The 20053-nt window shown below is 39.5% G+C and overlaps 1 protein-coding gene across 14 annotated transcripts in view; it reads right to left on the bottom strand.

Moving 5' to 3' along the window:
- The window catches only part of ABLIM1 (actin binding LIM protein 1), a 146462-nt gene that overhangs the window by 82532 nt on the left and 43877 nt on the right, over nucleotides 1-20053 (bottom strand). For all 14 annotated transcript variants that reach the window (XM_017803807.1, XM_017803819.1, XM_017803747.1 and 11 more), the window contains exons 2-4: nucleotides 18333-18467; nucleotides 4508-4691; nucleotides 2899-3008 (exon numbers count right to left, since the gene is read on the bottom strand). In XM_017803807.1, coding sequence (XP_017659296.1) covers nucleotides 2899-3008; nucleotides 4508-4691; nucleotides 18333-18467 — 429 coding nt within the window. The remainder of the gene's footprint in view (nucleotides 1-2898; nucleotides 3009-4507; nucleotides 4692-18332; nucleotides 18468-20053) is intronic.

Below are 20053 nucleotides of genomic sequence, written 5' to 3'. Positions count from 1 at the left end.
AAAGAAAATAACTTTATGTCTCTGACAGAATCTTGAAAACCTTGAACTATCCAAGCCATCAACACCACGCTTTTAATCAGTGTTATCTGGTTGTCCCCTGTTTCTGTGCTGCTCTACAACTGTCCCAGTCACTTTGCTTTACAGATCACATCTCATTTACCAAGCTGTCATATGAAATAAAACAAGAACAAAGCCAAACACCACACATTTCATTTGTCTGCAGAGTTATTTACTGGTATTTGGTATTAGATTCTGTGCTGAATGAATGAAGATCCCAAAGTCTATGTACATCTAACTGTGTCTGTGCAAATTATAAATTAAGATTACTCTATAGCATCTGTATACTGAGAGAGACTGTCTTAGAATAAAAAAAGGAGTCACTGAAACGGTTCTCCAAGAAAATAGCTATAATTATTCCAGGTGATATGTGTGCAGTGAAAGAAACATATTATTAATGTAAAGAAGGTAAATAAGTATCATGGACCCAACTAATACTAAACAAAAAAGGACAATAGTTTTTCAGTATTTTCCCATGTGATTTTCACTGGTGTGCACTACAAGAGAGTGCAACAATATTTAGGTTCATGTTATTCATGTTAACCCCTGTATTTAGAGGCATTTGATTTTCCTTGAAATCATCCAAGCAAAGCTGTCAGTAAGCTTTCACTTATGTGAAGTAACAGACACCAGGAAATGTCATGTCAACATTAATGCAGACATTCTAGGACAGAAGACTTCCTTTTGCATGACACAGACCAATCAAACCTGATATACTTACAGTCTATTGAATTCCCTGACTTCAAACTTCCTTTGTTTTAAGGAAAGCTTCCTCTAGTGATCTACCTGAAAGCAATCAGGGGAAGCTGACAGCAATATAGGATATAAAATAGTTGCATAGTGTGAATGAGATTCTCTTTTAAAAGAACTTGTATTAAAAAAATTATTTCAGAAAAGGGCAAAGCATTTGGAAAAAAAATTATATGTCTGATTTAGTTAGCAGGAGAGACATGGAAGCAATCTGAAATAACTTACACTAATTGAAATTTGCTCTTTGGTGCCAGCAAGAAAGACTTCTCCACATCTAAGTAAACTTTTGCACAAAGATAAAGCAACAGCTGGCATATCTTTGAAGACAGGAGATACTTCATTAATATTTTTTTAATTGAGTAGTTCTGAACTTATAAACACATGCTGATCTCACTTTCATTTGTCTGTTTTGGAGAGTTTTGCTCTAAAACGACCAGAAACTCTACACTATACCTTTCTATAAGTCTTTGTCCATAAAAGACCAAGATGTAACACAACAGATAGCTGGAGATTTCCAAGCAGTGCACTCCAAACTGTTAAGAGCAGGAGCTCTCTTGCTGTGTATACTGGTAAGGCAGTTTGTCCAACAGGACCCAATTTTAATTAAAAAGAGTAATAAATCTCATTAAAAGTTGCAGAAAAGGTTATTTATAGTCCTTGTTACCTGTGGCTTCACAAGAAGCAATTCAAGCACAGACTGTGGCTATCAGGAAGTGACTATCCAGCTCTTTTGCTTGCTATCAGACAACTTGAGTGTGTCATTTTTAGGGACATTTTGGCACCTGGAGTTATGGATGTGGGAAGTGCCACTCTGCTGGACAGGTGTGCCACCTCTGATGTAATGTGATCCAGATTATTCTATGCTGTGGCAGTGCTTAGAAAAACAACATCAGTACTGTCCAAGGTCCCTATGCTGTGCAGTTCCTTGCCAATTATGCCTCCTAAACATCAGTAATTCATATACAACAGCCACATCATTCCTTCGTCTCAGAAGGATTCTCTGGGTGCCTGAAAAAATTTTTACCTCATAAATACCTAAATTCTTCCTTAACTGATTAGGCCTGTGCATTTTCAGCTCTAAATCTACAGTTCTAGTGGAAAAGCATCACTTAACTGACGGAAAGGCACGATAACAAAAAAAGTCTCTCATTTTCCATTTGTCTAAGTGTTTGATTACATGTTCTGAGGCAAATCAGATAACTTGAGATTCACTTGACTCATCCGCTGAGCACAAACCATCCATCTTTGCCTTTACATAACACTTTATAATCCTAGGATCTCAAAGCCAAGGACCAGTACAAAACACACAGTGTCTCCCTGAAGGAAACCAGCACCGACAGAAAACTACCCAGTGTCACAAAGAAAGCTGTGGCCATTTTGATTTATAAAACTGCACTGGGTGAGCGCTGAGTACAATCCAACAGTCAGAGAAAGAATCAGAAATCCCCAAAGATCAAAAAAATTAACTACCAGAGGCAGAGATTAATATCAGTAATTTACAAATTATCTTTAAAAAGCATTAAACCCCAATAGCAAGTCAAGTTTATTTCCCTCCCAAATTTTCTTCATTCTCTCTCTTCCCCTTTAACTTGCTTTCTGTCTTATTTATATTTGTTTCTTGAGGTTCTGATCACAGTATCATTGTGGATCAATCTAATGGAAGCACAAGCTTGGTGATACTCCTTTTAAAGGATAATTTAATTAAAGTCTTAAATAGTAGAAGAAAATTAATTTCCTCTGACTTTGTCCTCTTTTGAATACTTAAACCTGCACAATTATGTATGAAAAAAAGGTAATCTATCAACTCTGAAACCTCAGATTTTATCAAGTAGATACTTTTCAAGTGCCTATCAAAGCAAAATCAGCCCTTCTAAAAATCCAGTCATTGGGGAAAAGTCACTTCTTCATATTGAAATGTGTGTCTCTTCCCACCTGTGGTACCAGGCACTTTAATGAAGAAAAAGAAAAAGAGGAAAAAAAAATATGGTTCCCAGAGATAGTTCACTTTTTTAAAGGTGAATTATATTAGTTGCAATCAAATGCTGATGAGAGTGGTAAAGTGAGAGCCTTCAGAAATTCAGAAATACTTACTGCTTGAGGCAGACAGTTCTCTTGGACTGGAGGCCATGGGCTGAGCACACATCTGACAGAGACAGTCCCTTCCATTAAAGGTAACACGATCGCCTGGTGGAAATGGACGCCTGGAAAGTTAAAGAGAAAAACAAATTTTTGCAAAGGTTATGCCAGAAATTCTCCTCTGTTCCCTATGCTTTGAGTTTGCTGCCTTCCTCCAGTGCAATCAATATTTTACAGAAACTCGGGCCAAATAGTTTCTGCAATGTGGCCTTGGCAAAGCCAGGCACTGGAAGAAATCCAATCCATGGATGCAAGCAGAGCAGAGGTTAGACTTGCCTTGTATTTTCATTTAAAAAAGACTATCAAACTTATTTTATCTGAATAGTAGAGACAGTGAAATCTGCTAAGACACAACAGCTACATTTATGATGGTCTCAGCATGATGTTGTGGATAGCAAATGATACAGAAGAGAACTCAAAGGAAGAACTGGAACTGTTCTTGAGGCTAGTGAAGGAATGTGGAGCTAGTCACTCATAAATGTTAAGAATGTGTGTTAGGCAGAAGTTGACATTGCTGTTAACTCTTATTTGGTGCATAAAGCAGAGGATGAATAACAGTTTTTAACTCCAAATCTTTATAAGGAGCTTAGCTGCTAAGTACAGACCCCTGCTACACCTCACCTCACTCCAAAACTGCTTAACAAAAGAACAGCTGCTGATTTCAACAAGCCAAAATGTTTAAGGCATTGTTTCCTTTCCACTGCCATTCCTAAGTGGGTCAAAAATAAATCAGCAGCAATAGTGCATTTCATTAATCTATTCCAGTGACTCATCTTTTGTTCATTCAACATAAAAAGATTGATGCAAGTCAATGCACAGAAAACTAATGTCATGTTTCATACGATATCATCAGGTTTCATGCTGTCCTTGGGAAATAAAACTGAAACATACACATTATACGACTACCGACATGCAGTAAATTCACACACTATTTAAAAACAGAAAAACAATCAAAATACTTTAAATAAAAAAGGTCCCAGGCCACAGGATAAAGTACTTCAACTACTCATTAGAGATAGAAGTTAAAAATGCCACCTTTCTCCCATTCAGAGAGCCTTAACTAACTTCTTTTTATTTGCTGTAGAACTGAAGACTGGCTCTGTTATTGGGGACAAGAAGCAGCATTTTGGAAGAAGAGGGGGAATACAGTTGTCCCAAAGCCATGTGTTCTTACATGATGTGAAAATCAGTCTCCAGTATGTTTTTAATTGTTTAACTGTTCTCATAGCCCAAATGTAGCATCCAGAATTTTGCTTTACCTCATTTCTCCAACCAAGCTGGGCTGATCCCCTGAACTCAACTCAACCCATATCCATTACCTCAACATGCAAGCCTGATAATTCCTTCAGGCATGAGGGTAACTTTCTGAGAACGGGGAACTGTGTGCAACACAGGAGCTGTGTCCCCCAAACAAATGAGTGGCATTTTGAAGACAGCAGATCTTGTCCAGCCAATTGCTTCCCAAAGAGAAATACGTCTTGAGACTTATGTCTCATAGCGAAACCTCTTTCCCTGTTTTCCTTGTACTGGGTTCACACCATGCTAGTTGAAAGGGATGACTTACTTGCAAACAGTACAGGCAAAGCAGCTTGGATGGTAAGTTTTTCCCAGAGCTGTCACTACTTCTCCTTCCACGAACTCTCCACAGCCATTGCAGCGGGTGCCGTACATGCGCTGGTAATCCAAGGTGCAAAGGTATTCCCCGTTCTTGATGAAAAACCCTCCCTGTGCCAAGTCACACCCACACACTGGAAGGAAAAAACACATCACACAGACAGATTAGAAAAATATACCTACTAAGGATGTCATCTGCTGACAAATGAGATGACCTTGGTGGTCTTACTCCCTTCTACCAGATTTTTGCTTTCTCCTCCTGTCACTACATGCCTGGACATCCCAGGACATGACTGGTGTTCTCTGGCTAAAGGAGAGCTTGTAATGAAGATTCTCCTTGTCTACATCATCATAACTTTAATGTACTTGGTCCTAAGTTGCCAAGAGCTCAGTTACCTTGCATCATTCAGTTAATCGTGTTATCACAGTTATCTGTACCAATGTAATCTTACTTTCACTTCTGGGGATGGATGTGAGCAGAAGAAAATATATGATTCCATAAATAGAACAATTTTACTATTTTTTACAGTAGCATACATTTTTTATGCCACCACATCCTTTAAGAAGTTTTCAAGGTGCTGATTCTCACAGAAAATAATTAATATTATTGAACCGCTGCCTGGTTTAGATTAACTACTCCAGTCCCTAGGTAGCACTGAGCTGCTTCACCATTGCTGCACCAATACTTTTAGTTTTGTTTTTAAAAGCATGGTCTTTGAAATATTCAGTGTGATTTTACGTTATTAATTTAGACATAAATATTGAGAGAAAGCTGCAGTGAAGAGACAGTCAAACATTAAAAATTTAGCCACATCTCCACTATACAGACTTCATGATATATGCAACCACACTATATAACAGTATATTGGACACCAAATAAAGTCAATAGAAGATTATTCTCCACCTGTATTCTGAACAAATCAATATCCTAAGAACTACTATTACCTTTGAGTGCCTAATCTGAATTGATCTCACTTTAGTCTTTTATACACTATATTCCCTGTACTTCATGGATTAGGTAAACAACTCTAATATTTGGATAGAGACTTGTGGCCAAGTACAAATTTATTGGGAAAAATAAATGTAACAATAAAAGGGTGAATAACCAGTCAAGGATTTCTGTGACTTGGCAGTTTTTCCACTGTAAAATACTTACTCGCCCAAACCAAAACACATCACAACCAGGTGCCTTTTTTGCTTTAAGAAAATACTCACAGTGCTACATTGGCATTTCTGGTCAACACAGAGACAGAAAGCAATTCTGCCTATAACAACCAAATCCCATGAAGAGAGAGTGCCATGGGAGATGGGAGATTGAATTTCACACTGTGCCCTTAGCTTGGATTGAACAAAGAACTTGAAACTACCTACTTAGTGTCTCCCAGTAGCACCAAAAATTTATATGCAGCTGCTCCCAGGTATTTTGGTTTCAGCCACTCCTACTGCTCCTCTGTATATTGCTGTATCTGTGTAATTCAATAAGAGAGACCACTCTTCACAGCAGGCTAGGACATTGGCTTACTCTGCAAGCAATCCCATTTCATCCCTCTTCAAAACATTCAAGTACATTTAGATCAAATATCAGAAATATTGTATATCAGAAATTTTGATTATTAAGGAAAACTAAATAAGAAGTATTCTAGGTCCCTGCAGTTACAAAGTCCTTGAAAAATTAAAATACGAAATACAGAAAGATTATCAGGGAAACTATGTTCAATTCTTCTTTCTGCCACAAGTCCCAAGCACAACACTGTGCCCAACATTCTTTCTCACTCTCATTATAATGGGCTAATATCTTATAAACTACCTGCCTTGAAAATTAACATTGCAAGGCATTTGGGGCAGGGATTTCAAATTCTGTTTATCTGTTTCCCAGCCCTGGATATCTAATGACTGTTACTGTAACAATAATTAATAGAACAGTATATACTATAATGCAGCTTAGAATTAAAGCAGTATCAGTACTAGCATTTTTCCAGTTTCACATTTCTACATAGAACAATGATAATATTTCACGTGCAAACAAATTACATTTCATGGTGGCACTAAATCCACAAGCAGCCAAAACTGAATTATCAGTGACTGAGAGGAATTAAAAAGAACTACTGCTCCAAAATGTTCCATGCTGGTTTTTAGGTACACCTCCAGAAAAAAAACCCCTCTTTCATTCCTTTGTTTTCTTCTACTGATCTCCATTTTGTTTCAAATATTAGTTTCAAACTAATGGTACAATATCATGTAACCATTGGGCAGAAAGCACTGTGACCTCCACGCCACATCACCTTAGACTCTTCCTGCGTTGGCACCACGTAGTTAACTTTCCACTGCAGGTCCAGAGGCAAGACCTAAACCTACTTTAAATAGGTTTGCTTCTCTAAGTTACTCTGAGTGGATCCTTACAATTAAGTCATGGAGTAACTGAGAGTTCTGCTTTAATGTCAGAAAGTTGTTAGGGATGACTTCAGTATTCAGACTATTAGATCCTGTGGTTACAGTGCACGAACTGGAGCATGGTCATGGAGTGGTCAATACCAGATGCTTCAGAAGCTGCTAAATTTCATAAAGAGCTAGTCATGTGTCTGTGCAATTATTTAAACCACGTTTTTAATTTAACTTGTAGCTTTAACATCCAAGTCTATATACATTTCAGCCTCAAGCTGAAGTCACTCAGCATGCAGCTGTATCTGCCTCAGAAGCTGCATATATGAACTCTTTGGCTCTTCACTATGGTCCCCAGTTCTACCAATGAGTCACTTTTTGGAGAACTCATTTTTGGTCATTGCAGCCCTCTTTACCTGCCAAGGCAATGGTCTAATAAGCTGGGATGATCAAAAGGAACTTTTACTGCCACCTCTGTTCCAGCTTCTTCTGAAAATCCAGCTTCAACGTATCATACAGAGGTCTGTGGCAGATCGTAGATTGCAAAAAACACTACAGACTTTGAATGAAAGGGTTCATGCGTTCCAGTTATTGGCTCTACCCTCTTTGCATGCATTGGTACAGAGATTCAAGCCTACTGACAAAAATGGGGGCTAAATTATTGGGCAAGTCTTTTGAAGACAGTAATTACTATTATTAAAAAGAAGCTTCCTCAATCGCCCTTTTCTTTCTGAAGTCTCCTTTCCACCCAATCTCTAATTCATTTTGTCAATAACTCAGAATTTCTGAGTTAAACTGTCTCATACTGGCAAGTCATGAATTCAGGCACGAGCAGAAGTGATCCACCAGCAGATTCATCATCTCTGGCATTCTCACAGCAGGAAGCACACACCAATCTGAAAGAATTAAAGACAAACTCTGGCAACCCCACATTACAACGGCTTTTTGCAGTCAATTTAGCACATGTGTTCCTATCACTAATCACAGCTTTAAGCTACATGGGCAAAACAAGGGTCACCCAGACTGTTAACATCCATGGTTGGAAAAATGCTGTTCCAGCCTGCTGCTTTCACTTTGAGTCAGAGATCAAACCAAAAAGGACGAACATGACTGTATCCACACTTGGTGTACAACAGGGAAAGGATTTAAACAGCTTTTTGTTCTTTTTTTTCTGCTTTTGGCAACTGTGCAGAAGTCATGGTTCTGACAATATAACCCTTCAAGCTGAAACGCAGTGCCTTAGCCCACATATTTATGACCCCTATAGAAGTAACACAGAAAAGATGTACAAATTGTGATTGTTTTTTATTAAAAAGAAAGACCATATGCCCAGCAACATTCATGCCACAAACAGCAGAGGCAGTGAAGAGAAATCAGCTGTGAATGCTACATATGTACAATACATCCTAATGGTGTGACCTAAGCAATTGCTGTGATACACGTATCATGTCATCAAAGAAAAAATTATACCTAAGTGATGACAGTTAATAGGAAATGTCAAACTATATTCTTGTTTTTTCCTATACTGATGGGAAAAACAGCTTTGAAAGAATTACTTCATGGAGCCAATAGTGATGCACAAATCACATCTGAGAAGGCAAAATGCAAGAAGTATTCTGTAAACATCCATCATATGGAAATACAGGAGAGTAACATTTCCCCAAGATTCTTCCTTCTCAGTATGATGGAAGACATTCTGTTTACATGACCAAGATCTCCCTTCTAAAACAGGAGACGCTGGGGAGCATTTCTGTTCCCTATGGTACCACAAGCATAGAGACAAAAAAAAATCAGCATTTTTCTTTAAATGAAAAAAGAAAACCATTATCTTCAAAAGCTCCAGCAGGAATGCAGCCTTTTTCTCAGAGTCTGTATATCAAAGAATTTCATATTACAAACAAATAATCCTGCCTCTCTTGTGAATGGAATAAGTTGGAATACAGTTCTGCCTCCCACTGTATGGAAAACACCCACCTGCCAGCTTTTTCTGTCTTGAACTACTCTCTGGAGCTACTTTTTTGCATCCTTAAAGGACAAAAGGATTGGAGACGCTGTCAGTGCTGCTGTCAGCTCTCAAAGTTACAGGGTCTGTGTATGCAAACCTGGGCTATTATGACAAAATGCAGCTGCTCAAGAGCAATCCAGCTGCCTGGGATCTCCACGGGACCAGGACCATTCTTAAGATGAGTCACTTCCAAGCTTTAACAGAGATGACGAAAATGAAGAGATCAGATTTTTTCAAAGAGAATGGAAGTAGGATTTGATCCTACTGAGCATTATGCAGGATTTCCTCAGGCTTATTGTCAGTGAGAGTTGAAAAACCAGGCCCTTAGTAAAATAACTCTATGTTGACACTAAGTAAAAATTGTTTCAACTCTGAAGAAACAAAACCACACAAGCAGACTCTTGCCCTCTTGAGAGAGGGCTCTCAGTTTGCAGAAGTGAATTCTATTTATTAAGAAAAATCTAATGATCTGCTTTGTTACCATGCATTAAATAAGGTGCAAATTCAATTTCCTGTTGGGATTTTATTTCTTTCTTGTATTTCTAAGCTTCATAGAATAATGGTGCTTTTCTCAAGTAGGGAAATATTCATACAACAGCTATTCTTAGGGCATAATGGATCTCTTGTTTGAAGGTAGAATGGAATTTGGCATCGTTTCAGTTTATCAAAATCATCCAAACAAATACACAGGAAAAATCTGTTTCTTTTTTTTGTGTAAGAGTTTAACAAATCCCATATTGATGAAAGCAAGGTTCATGTTCTTATTAAAGTTTCTGCATTTCAAGCCTTTCTCTGCCTTTTTTTTCTTATATCAAGACTTTTCTTGATGGTATAAGTAATTTAAAGAATGAATATACATCGAAGCATCTTTAGAAGGCCACATGAGAATGATAAATCTCAGAAGCCATGCTGCAGCACTACCACTGCAGAGATTGCAAGGCATCATTAAAAAACAGAAATCCTGATGACCATTTGCCACACTCCTGTCACTGGAGACTTTTTCTGTCATACACTGATGAGAGACTTATAAATACCTCCTGAGCAAAAGATAAGTTTGCATTTTTCCCCTCTTCTCCTAAATTGTCTGAGATTCCCTTGGGAATCATCCTCTAGCCTCCAGTCAGGCTCTTCTCCTCTTCCCTTGAAAAATCCTGACCCTCCATTTCAAGCATCCTGCCTGCACAAGTACTGAGTGACACTGTCATTATGACACAAGTTATTCTCAGTGGGGTACTTGAGTGAAACCCCCAGGCATATAATGCAAGGACTCACTCAACTGAAACCAAAAGTGATGTTTTAACTTGATCAACTTCCCAATCAATGCCATGACGCTGCCTTCAGTCCTTCAGTCTTCGTTTTTCTCCTTATCACAGGAGATACAAACAACACTGCACAGAGAAATGTTTTATATGCATATATTTCAGTCTTTCTAGCAATCTAACAGCCAACAGCTCATACGTGAGCCCAACGGCAAGCAAACAGCTGTATATAATGTAGCAATGTGACAGCTTCCCCACTTCGCCACTGAAATACCAATGTTTCATGCACCAGGATGGGAACAATGGCAGGAATCGTTCAGCCATTTAAAACACCTTTCACATTAGACTAAGCACGAGGTAGAGATCAAAGTCATTTACGGGTCTGTGGGAAATGAACCTTGAAGAAAATGCAATCAATGGAAAAATGTCAAAGTTTAGCCTGGGATAGCTTGACTGTAACTATCTAGATGAGAGATCTCTCTAAAAAGATTTTAAATAAGCAAATAAAGAATGTAAGAATAGAACAAAACCAAACGTCATCCAAGTCTGGCAAATGAAGGATCCATTGATGACAAACCCAAGCAACTTTTTATATTCTCATAAGGATGCTCTGCCCCACTAATCAAGCACCTGTAAAGCATCCTGCAGGCCCTCTACTTTCAAAGGGATCCAGCAGCTTTTTAAAAATCTGACATGGCATCTGTCAGCATTGGTCAACATCAGCCAAGCAGTGCAATTAATTTCATTTCCTGTCAAATGTTTGGTCACTGAAAGAGACCTCAAGCCCAGCTAAACTAAGATCAGTATCAACTAATTGTCATCACTAGTATTCTAATCCCAAGAGCAAAGCAAGATCCACTTTACAGAATCACAGAAACACTGAATATCATGAGTTAGAAGGGATCAACAAGGATCATCCAGTCCAACTCCTTGCCCTGAACAGGACCATCCCCAACAGTCACACCCTGTGCCTGAGAGTATCAGCCAAATGCTTCTTGAGCTCTGTCAGCCTTGCTGCTGTAACCACTGCCCTGGGGAGCCTGTTCAGTGCCCAGCCACACTCTGGGTGAAGAACCTCTTTCTAATATCCAACTTAAACCTGCCCTGACACAACCTCAGGCCATTCCCTCGGGTCCAGTCACTGGTCACCATAGAGAAGAGATCAGTGCCTGTCCCTTCTCTTCCTCTCTTCAGAATGGGAAGAAACTGAACCTGAAGTGAAATACCAATAGGTATCACTGCAAGAACAAGAACAGCCTTCCAGACACAGCAGCTAAGAGATGCAAATGCAGAAATGGCAATTACTCTCACAACTGTAACTGAGCCTGAATGGATGAATTCACATCTGAATCCCATTTCCTGACATGGGAGAAATTTTAACCTTTGTTAGCTTCCCAGAACAACCGAATCCCATTTCTCAACTGTTCAAACCTGATTTGGTCTCCCTGTGCACACAAAAAACAGTGTGCCCCCCTTTTCACTTTTTCATTAGATTTGTGTATTAATCTCTTCAACAACAAGTACTTCTCTTTCATTTTCACTCTTAAAATCTTAACTTAATCTTCCTCATGTCCTTCTATGGCACTTTCTACCATGGATAAAGGATGTAGACTTATAATCCTCCAAATCTTCAGTCAGATCCCCAGAGTCCTGACCATTCAAACCAGGATACTGTAACATTTCTGTCTTTTTTGGTTTTATTTGCCTGTTAGAGCATTTCAGGCTCATATCTTCCAAAATTTTTATATTTTAATGACTAGAAATTACCTTTTCTTTAAATGAAAGCCAAAGCACTCAGGTTTACGGAAAAAAAAAAAAAAGAAAATACAAACACTCTTAATAAAAATTAAAAGACTTGACTTGATAATGTTAAAGGCTGTTTCAGTAACCAAGCTGAGAAGGGGAGTTCACAAGCTTCTTCAGAAGTATTCGTGGAAATGCAGAGATCTTTTCAAGCACTGCATGGGATATCTACTATCAGAATGTCTTCATATTTAAACTTTCCATCCACTCACACTGAACTATTTATAGCATTAACTACCCAGCAGCCAATTTGCAGCCTCCTCCTGCTGCCACTGAAAGAATCTGATGACAGATCAAAGGTCAAAGAACTAATGATTTAAAACGCATTCCAACTGTTGATATAGTGTCTGCTTACATGACCCTAACTTCTTCCCAGTCCTTCAAGGGAGGAAGATCCAGTTCAAAGTCACAATCTAAACTTAGGAACCCTCCCCCTTCCCTGTCAAGCTCATTGAACTAGAGATGAGGTAGTCTTGAAAACCCATCACATAAAAAAATTCAGACCCGTGCCTGGAATCTAAACATACCACAGAGAGTTCTGGAAATACATATTGATATGGGCTTTCCTAAATAAGCTTGAAAGAAATGTAACTCAAAGGAGGAAAATTAGCACATTTATTCCATAATTAAGAAACTGCTTTATGCTGATTTATAACAATGTTTTAATAGAAGCTAAAAGTTTTTTCTCAGAGGAATACTCTAGGATTGTGGAATGCTTCCTGGATGCCAAGACTTGGCTTGGCCTTATAATTAGCAAGATTATTAGCAGGTAATTGCCTTTTGATATTTGATATCACCATAGCACATAAAACATACACAGTGAAACATTTCCACCTGGCATTGCTTAATCAAATTACAGACGTTTATGCCTCGTAGCTGTGGCTGCCCCATCCCTGGCAGTGTTCAAGGCCAGGCTGGATGGGGCTTTGAGCAACCTGGTCTAGGGGAAGGTGTCCCTGCCCATGGCATAGGGGCTGGAACTAGGTGATTTTAAGGTCCCTTGCAACCTAAAACATACTATGATTCTATGATAGTGAGGGCTAGAAAACTTTAGGACACCATCTATATTCTTATGGCAGGACTGCTTATCTATGAGATTAAATATCTTTTAGTTTATATTACCCTATGGAAGGTAACTACATTTTCCAATTTATATTCAACATCAAGAACAGGGACAATGTCTATTTGAAATACTCCTACTGCAAATACTACACTACCTTGTTAATAATGCAACTGATCTCTACGTGTACCAAAATCAAGCTATGTAAACTTTTACATTGTTACTATGAAAGCTTAAAGCTCTTTCTGTTAAGCAATACAGTGTATTGAAAACAGCATTTCCCTCTAGCCCAGAAGATGAATCACAGGCTTAATAATAAAGCCTTATTATAGCAATTTTTCTACCCTCAAAGTTTCCTCTCCTAGTGCATGGAACAAGGTAAAATGAACTGTTATCAACTGACAATGGTAGAAAATTATCATTTGTATCAGATCACAATTTAAATTGAGATATTAAAATCTCTGCTCATGCAGAGTAATTTAGGGCCTGTTCCCACACACAGTTACATATGGAACAGCATTGTGGTGAGTAGTCATAGTTTTTCCAGAAAGGTTATCCCTCTATATACTTAGAAGAAACTTTTTACTTCTTCATAAGCTACAAATTCATTCTTATTAATTTTAATGCTTATTAAAGACAAAACCAATGATGTCTCCAGCTCAATCTGTTCTCCCTCCAACCTCCTCATTTAACCTTCCCTCCTCTCAGCCTGCTGCTTCCACTGCCTGGTAGACATTAACAAGTTGGTATGGTAAGTGTAGTGTACTCCTACTAAAACAGAACTTAAGACTTATTACAACTGGAGGTAACACAGAATCCAATTAAATTTGCAGTTGTAACACAAACCAGTGTAAATCCTTAGCAAGGCAAGTGACTTTGTTATAAAACAGCAAAAGACAACTGCTCTGAATTGTGCTCCAGGAGCACTCCTAAATCTCTCTTATCCCTCCTCTGTCCATCATTCCCTTGTTAACTCCAGCTCTGAGTCAGCTGCTGCCTGCCTGACATTCTTTGCCTATCGGGGGGCCGGCAGAGCTCACCTTCCCAGGGACAGCCACACCATTTTCAGCTCTTTGTTTTTCTACCAGCTTTTATCAGGAGCCACAAATAGAACTGGCCAGCCATGCCAGGCAGATAGGACACACCAGCGGGACACACGTGGTTCTCAACAGGCAGAGTCACAGCGAGGTGCATCTTATCATGGGGGCATGGGAACACGTCTGTCCATGGAGATTTCACTTGTCATCTTTGTCAGGAAGCTATTACTCTGTTCTGAGAAAGATTCCAGAGATGGATGCAGCACCAAACTACAGGGGAAGACGACTGTCTGATCACATTACATGACGCATGAGCATGTCCTGGGCTGGCTGATGCAGCACGGAGACTGAAGTCACCGTGTTCCTTCAGTGCAACAGCCACCACTGACATGCATGCCAAGCAGGCATGGAGTGCCTAAGAGGCTCTGACATAACCTAGGGAAGCAGCATTACAGCATGATGTAAACACAAAGTTGAGAGCATGGATGGCAATAAAAAAAAAGGAAATACATACCAGAGCAAAGAACAGGATCACACTGAAACTCTGCAACTATACAACTAGTGTGACAGCTTTATGAGGAAATGGATTTTTTCCACATCTTCTAAGTCTTTGGGTAAAAGTTTCAACACTTTCAGCAGGTATGAAAACAGTTAGACAAGTATGAGCTTGTTCAAGACTTTCATGCTGCAGATGTATGAGTTGAAGTCTCAAGAGCAAAGTTTAGTATACAAAAAAGAGAAAGATAACGAAGCCACCTGTAGATGCAGCTGATAAGTTCTGTCTCAGTATCAGCTGTTTTCTTTAGCTAACAACTTACTCTATAAACCGAGGAGGGTTTATAGAGTATATACACCTCCTGTAGAGTCGCAGTCATGTCAAATTAAAAACTCATCAGACGAAGAGGAAAAAAAAACACTTACTTGAACTGCTATGTCCCACTTGTATGAAGCATATGGTCAGACAACATGCAGTGTAAGTAAATAACTATATGGTTTAAACAAAAACTGCATTCACTTAAGTAAGAGAGGCAAACAGTATACAAGATCTGCAGCCCGGGTGTAAGATTCAAAACAGGATTTGGAGCAACCTCCCATACACACCCTTTTCCTTTCTTTCAGTGAAAGACAACTGAACTCTAAACAGACAACACTCCCTGGCAAATCCAAATAATAAGGCACAAACTGAATGAGCAGCATGAGAAAAGTCTCTTAAGATTCAGCACTGACCTTCTCAGTTCAAACTGGAACATGCAGATACTACAACAAGCAGAAGCCACACTGTCTCCCCCTCCCACTAAACAATAAGTGAACATATGCAACCAGTTACCTTTCACAAACTCAAATTTTCCTTAAAAAGTTAATTATATAAATCATAGTTTCATTTGCATGATATTTCTATATCTCTCCTTTCTCTAGTGATCTTCATGTAAACAGTCATGAGATAGATAATGTTACAGAATACTAAACCATCATTAGATTGGAAATACTTTCACAAACAGAAGCCAAGATGAGTTTAGATATTGCTCTAGGGTAGGGGAAAAAAATGTATCCTAGTAAACCCAACCAACAGAATAGTCAAAGCACAAAAGCAGCTATTAAACCCAAAAAAATTGCAAGATTAATGTGGTGCATTCATCAGGACAACAATTCCAGAGCCCTGTTCCATCTGCCCCCTTGCTTTATCGGAGGTCCTAAGCACAGTGTTTGCTGCCTGGTCTGAATTAGCATTCTCCTTCATGACTCAAAGGGTCTCAGCTGGCCTGATGCTGAAAATATCCTAATCCAGTGTCTTCTCTAAATTGAGACCACTACTCACTACAGGCAGAAACAAGAAAAGAAACAATTGCTGGCTTTGAACTGCTTAAGGATTATATTGCATCAAGTACTGCTTGAAATACAGCAACTGTAATAGAGAAAGAGATACACATTTCCCCAAGCATTTCAGAAATAGTGCAGATAGTGCTCCTTGCCACCTTCCATGATAGGCTGATGCCATTCCAGTTTGGCACAGATGAAAGATGTTAATATCAAGGAGAAAGTTAAGCATTTTTTGAGTTATTTAATTAAAAAACACAGGTAACAAACATAATTTCTTAGGTTCTAGCCATTCGTTTTTCAACATGCAAGTAACTCAAGTGACTTCTAGTAACATAGGAAAACAACTATTTCTATTTTCTGCTATATTCCATATATTCAGAAAACAGAAGAACTCAGCAATCACACTACAGTACTATTCCATCCACGTTTAGAACATGAAAAATATAACTGAAACTCAGGAACTGGGCTTGAGGCACTTTACAAAGTCTGGATCTGCAGTACACGCACTAGATATGGACTTTCAGAAAAAGTAACAGGTGTAATAGAAGTGAAAAACTACATAATACAGATTCTTCTACTCTGTTTTAGTTGCTCAGTTACTCTGATTTGCTCCAGCACATGTTTGCCACCAGCTTGGCCACATTCACCTGGAGCCTGAAGCCCTTTGATTGTATCTCTCCTGTGCTATGCTGGAACTGAATCAGCAGGTGCTTCCCTTGTTCCACATGGGCCTGTGTATTTCTCCTTATTCTCACCTTTCATCCTACGTACTGCAGTTACTTAATTCAGCCAGTGCTGCATTGTTGTTCATTAAACAGAAGCTGTATGAAGGAGTCAGGATTGCCTCCTGCTCCAGAACACCCATCTTCAAAGGCCATGAATTCACAAAGCATAGTTCTATAATTATTTAACGCTTCATTAAACCTCTTTTTTGTAAAAAAACACAGTGAGTCTTTGTTGTGGTCACAGAGGGCTCAGTGGTATGAACTGGAGCTGCCGAGAGCCCTTCAGGTCCTCGCTCTGTACAATGGGTCGTTCTCTCCCCATTCCCAAGGCAGCTCCACAGCCCAAAGCCTTAAAACCCTTTTGAAGAACCAGGGCTGACAGGAGGCAAAGCTCTTCCCATAACACAGCTGCCTGCCATGCAGCTTCCTTACACACACAACCAAATTGGGCCCTAAAACAGGTGAGGCCTCCATGAAAGCGTGTGTGCATCCTAGAAAATCCTAGCCAATGGAGAGGGAGACCCAGAGACTCAAAAGCATGGAAGACCAAGCTTAATTCACTGTCTGGGAAATATATGACACTCATTGTCTACGTAGAACTGCATGAAGTAAATAAAATTGCAAATAAAATTAAAAAGAGCTAAGTTTGTTTTTTATTTCTTTCAGGTACAATTTTCTATTGTTTAACTTGCACCCAGTGTACAGGAGAAAAGAACAAGAATGAACACATAAGCATTGAGAACAGAACGTGCTGTTCCAAGTCTTTGAGTCAGCGGTGCCCTGGCAGCCAGGAGGGCAACCATATCCTGGGTTGCATCAGGCAAAGCGTCGCCAGCTGGTTGAGGGAGATGACTGTCCTGCCCTGCTCTGCTCTGGGGAGGCCTCACCTTGAGTGGCAATTTTCGTGACCACAATATAAGAAAGATATTAAGCTCTTAGAGAGCATGCAAAGGAGGGCAATGAATATGGTGAAGGGCCTTGATTTGGAGCCGTGTGAGGAGCAGCTGAGGACACTTGGTTTGTTCAGCTGGAGAAGAGGAGACTGAGGAGAGATCTCATGAGGGGAAGAGGAGGGGCAGGCACTGATCTCTTCTCTGTGATGACCAGTGACAGGACCTGAGGGAATGGCCTGAAGTTGTGTCAGGGGAGGTTTAGGTTGGATCTCAGAAAGAGGTTCTTCACCCAGAGGGTGGTTGGGCCATGGAACAGGCTCTCCAGGGCAGTGGTCACAGCATCAAGCCTGAGAGAGTTCAAGAAGCATTTGGACAATGCTCTTAGGAACATGGTGTGACTGTTGGGGATGGTCCTGTGCTGGGCTAAGAGTTGGACTCAATGATCTTTGTGGGTCCCTTCCAACTCATGATATTCTGTGATTCTGTGATTTTTAGTGGTAGCAAATTCATCCTCCCCCACCCCATAAAACCAAATGTCTCATGTAATTCAACTAAATTGCAGATGTTTGCATACTGAGTTTGTTCTGTGCGGTGTCAATCACCTTGTTGCTGGTACATGTGTGATTCAGCCATTTCATCTCCTTTCTTGACCCTCCTTACCCTCAAATCCTTCAGATACTGAGCAAAGAGAATATCTGTAACTGGCTGATCACAGGAAGCGCAACCTCTCATCACTGGTTCAAGGTACCAGTGCATAAATACACTCATTTCTAACAGATCAATATCCAGGTCTTACCTTTGCAGGTGAAGCATTTGATGTGGAAGTGTCTGGCCTGAACACGGAGTACTTCACCTTTACATGGCTCCCCACATTTATGGCAGTGGATGACTGGCTTTTCAGAGGGGTGGTGAGGCTCCTGAGGATGGGCCACTGTAAAACAAAAAAAAAACAAAAAATATTTCAACCCAAACAAAAAGAATATTTTCTCCTGTACATAAGTCTGTGTTCCCAGACACTTTTGACCATAATACAAATGTATCTGGTCCTATTTTAGGCTCATCTAAAAAGTCACCACCATTTTATTTAAATATAGTCTTTTCATAAACCAGTAGTTTAAGCCATTTACATCAACTACTACCTCTTTCCACTGAGGCTGCCATGGAAAGACGAGGAAAAACTGTCCCCACAGTTTCAGTGCCACAGAGCATTTCAGAATGCCTACAGTTTTCTATCCAAGAACATGAGTGTGTGCTCCTCCAACACAGGAGTTAATTTAATCCAAGAAAAAAATATAATCTAAGCAAAAAGGATTAAAGGAAAGCAATGCCAAATCAAGTTCTGGGAAACCAGATAAACCAGGCAGTCTATATGAAATGACTACACTAAATATAAACTACAAACATCTCCTTTTTGCTACAGCAGAGACACAGGGAAAGCACTCCTGAAGAGAAAAGAAGACAACATTATTTGTTTCTACTCCCATTAATTCTAGCAGAAATTCCTCTCTGCATTCAACTTAGAGAAACTATGAGTAGGCAGAAATTACCAAAGTATATGCAATATAGTCAGGGAGACACAATTCCAGGTAGTGGTAATCAGCCATCCAACTGTCCTTAGCAGAGCTTGGACAGGAACAGGAAAGGTTCGTGTATTTCGTTGTCATAATAAAAGTTTAATTGCTCCACATTTGGCTTCTGTAAAACACATTTAACTTTTTCTTCAGATGTGTCTTGTGGCATCTTGGGGCTCCAACAGAAATGCATGGCTGTAAACCAGAGCAAGATTTAACCTAAACTGTACCATTTGAAGTGGAAAGTATTACCCAGAATGTTCCCAAACAAACCTATGTTTCTTCAATTCTCCCTCCCACATCCCATTCTAGCAGTAGAAAGTTTGCCTCCTTCTAATATTGTCCTCAAACTAGTGGTGCTCATCAGAACATCTCAGAGAAAACATATCTCTACCCATGCCTCTGTCTTTTACCATTCCTGTCCTACTTTTCCCGGCCTGCGAAGGACTGAGTGCTGATACAGCTACACCCCTCTCACTGTCACTGGGAAGCATCTTCATTATTTTATCTTGGAGTTTTCTGGAGATCTTTTCCTTTCCTGATCAATTCCTGACATCACCCCCACCAGGACTACGCAGTTTTTCAGGTTGCTGCTTACACAGCAATAGAAGAGATACCTTGCTCATATTTACTACACCAGATTCCTCCCCTTCTTCAATGAATTTCTAGCAATTTCTAGACCCATCACTTCATGAATTCCTTCTATATTACGCTCCTATATAAATGCCTTAGTGAAAAATTGCTGCTATCATTCTGTATTATATAAATACAAGATGAATAATAAAAAGCCTAATATGTGATTAGGGGAGTAACAGCATCAAGAATAAGGAATAACAAATATTCTAAGTAATTTCTGTTATAAGTCCAGCCAAATTAATATGGTAGCTGTTTGTTCTTAACCACTACCACCACCCACACCTCCCACACCAAACTTCAAAGAAAATGA

Source organism: Lepidothrix coronata, unplaced genomic scaffold, assembly GCF_001604755.1.
Source record: "Lepidothrix coronata isolate B3197 unplaced genomic scaffold, Lepidothrix_coronata-1.0 Scaffold8, whole genome shotgun sequence".
NCBI classification, from domain to species: domain Eukaryota; kingdom Metazoa; phylum Chordata; class Aves; order Passeriformes; family Pipridae; genus Lepidothrix; species Lepidothrix coronata.
This window is presented reverse-complemented; position numbering and strand designations above follow the sequence as displayed.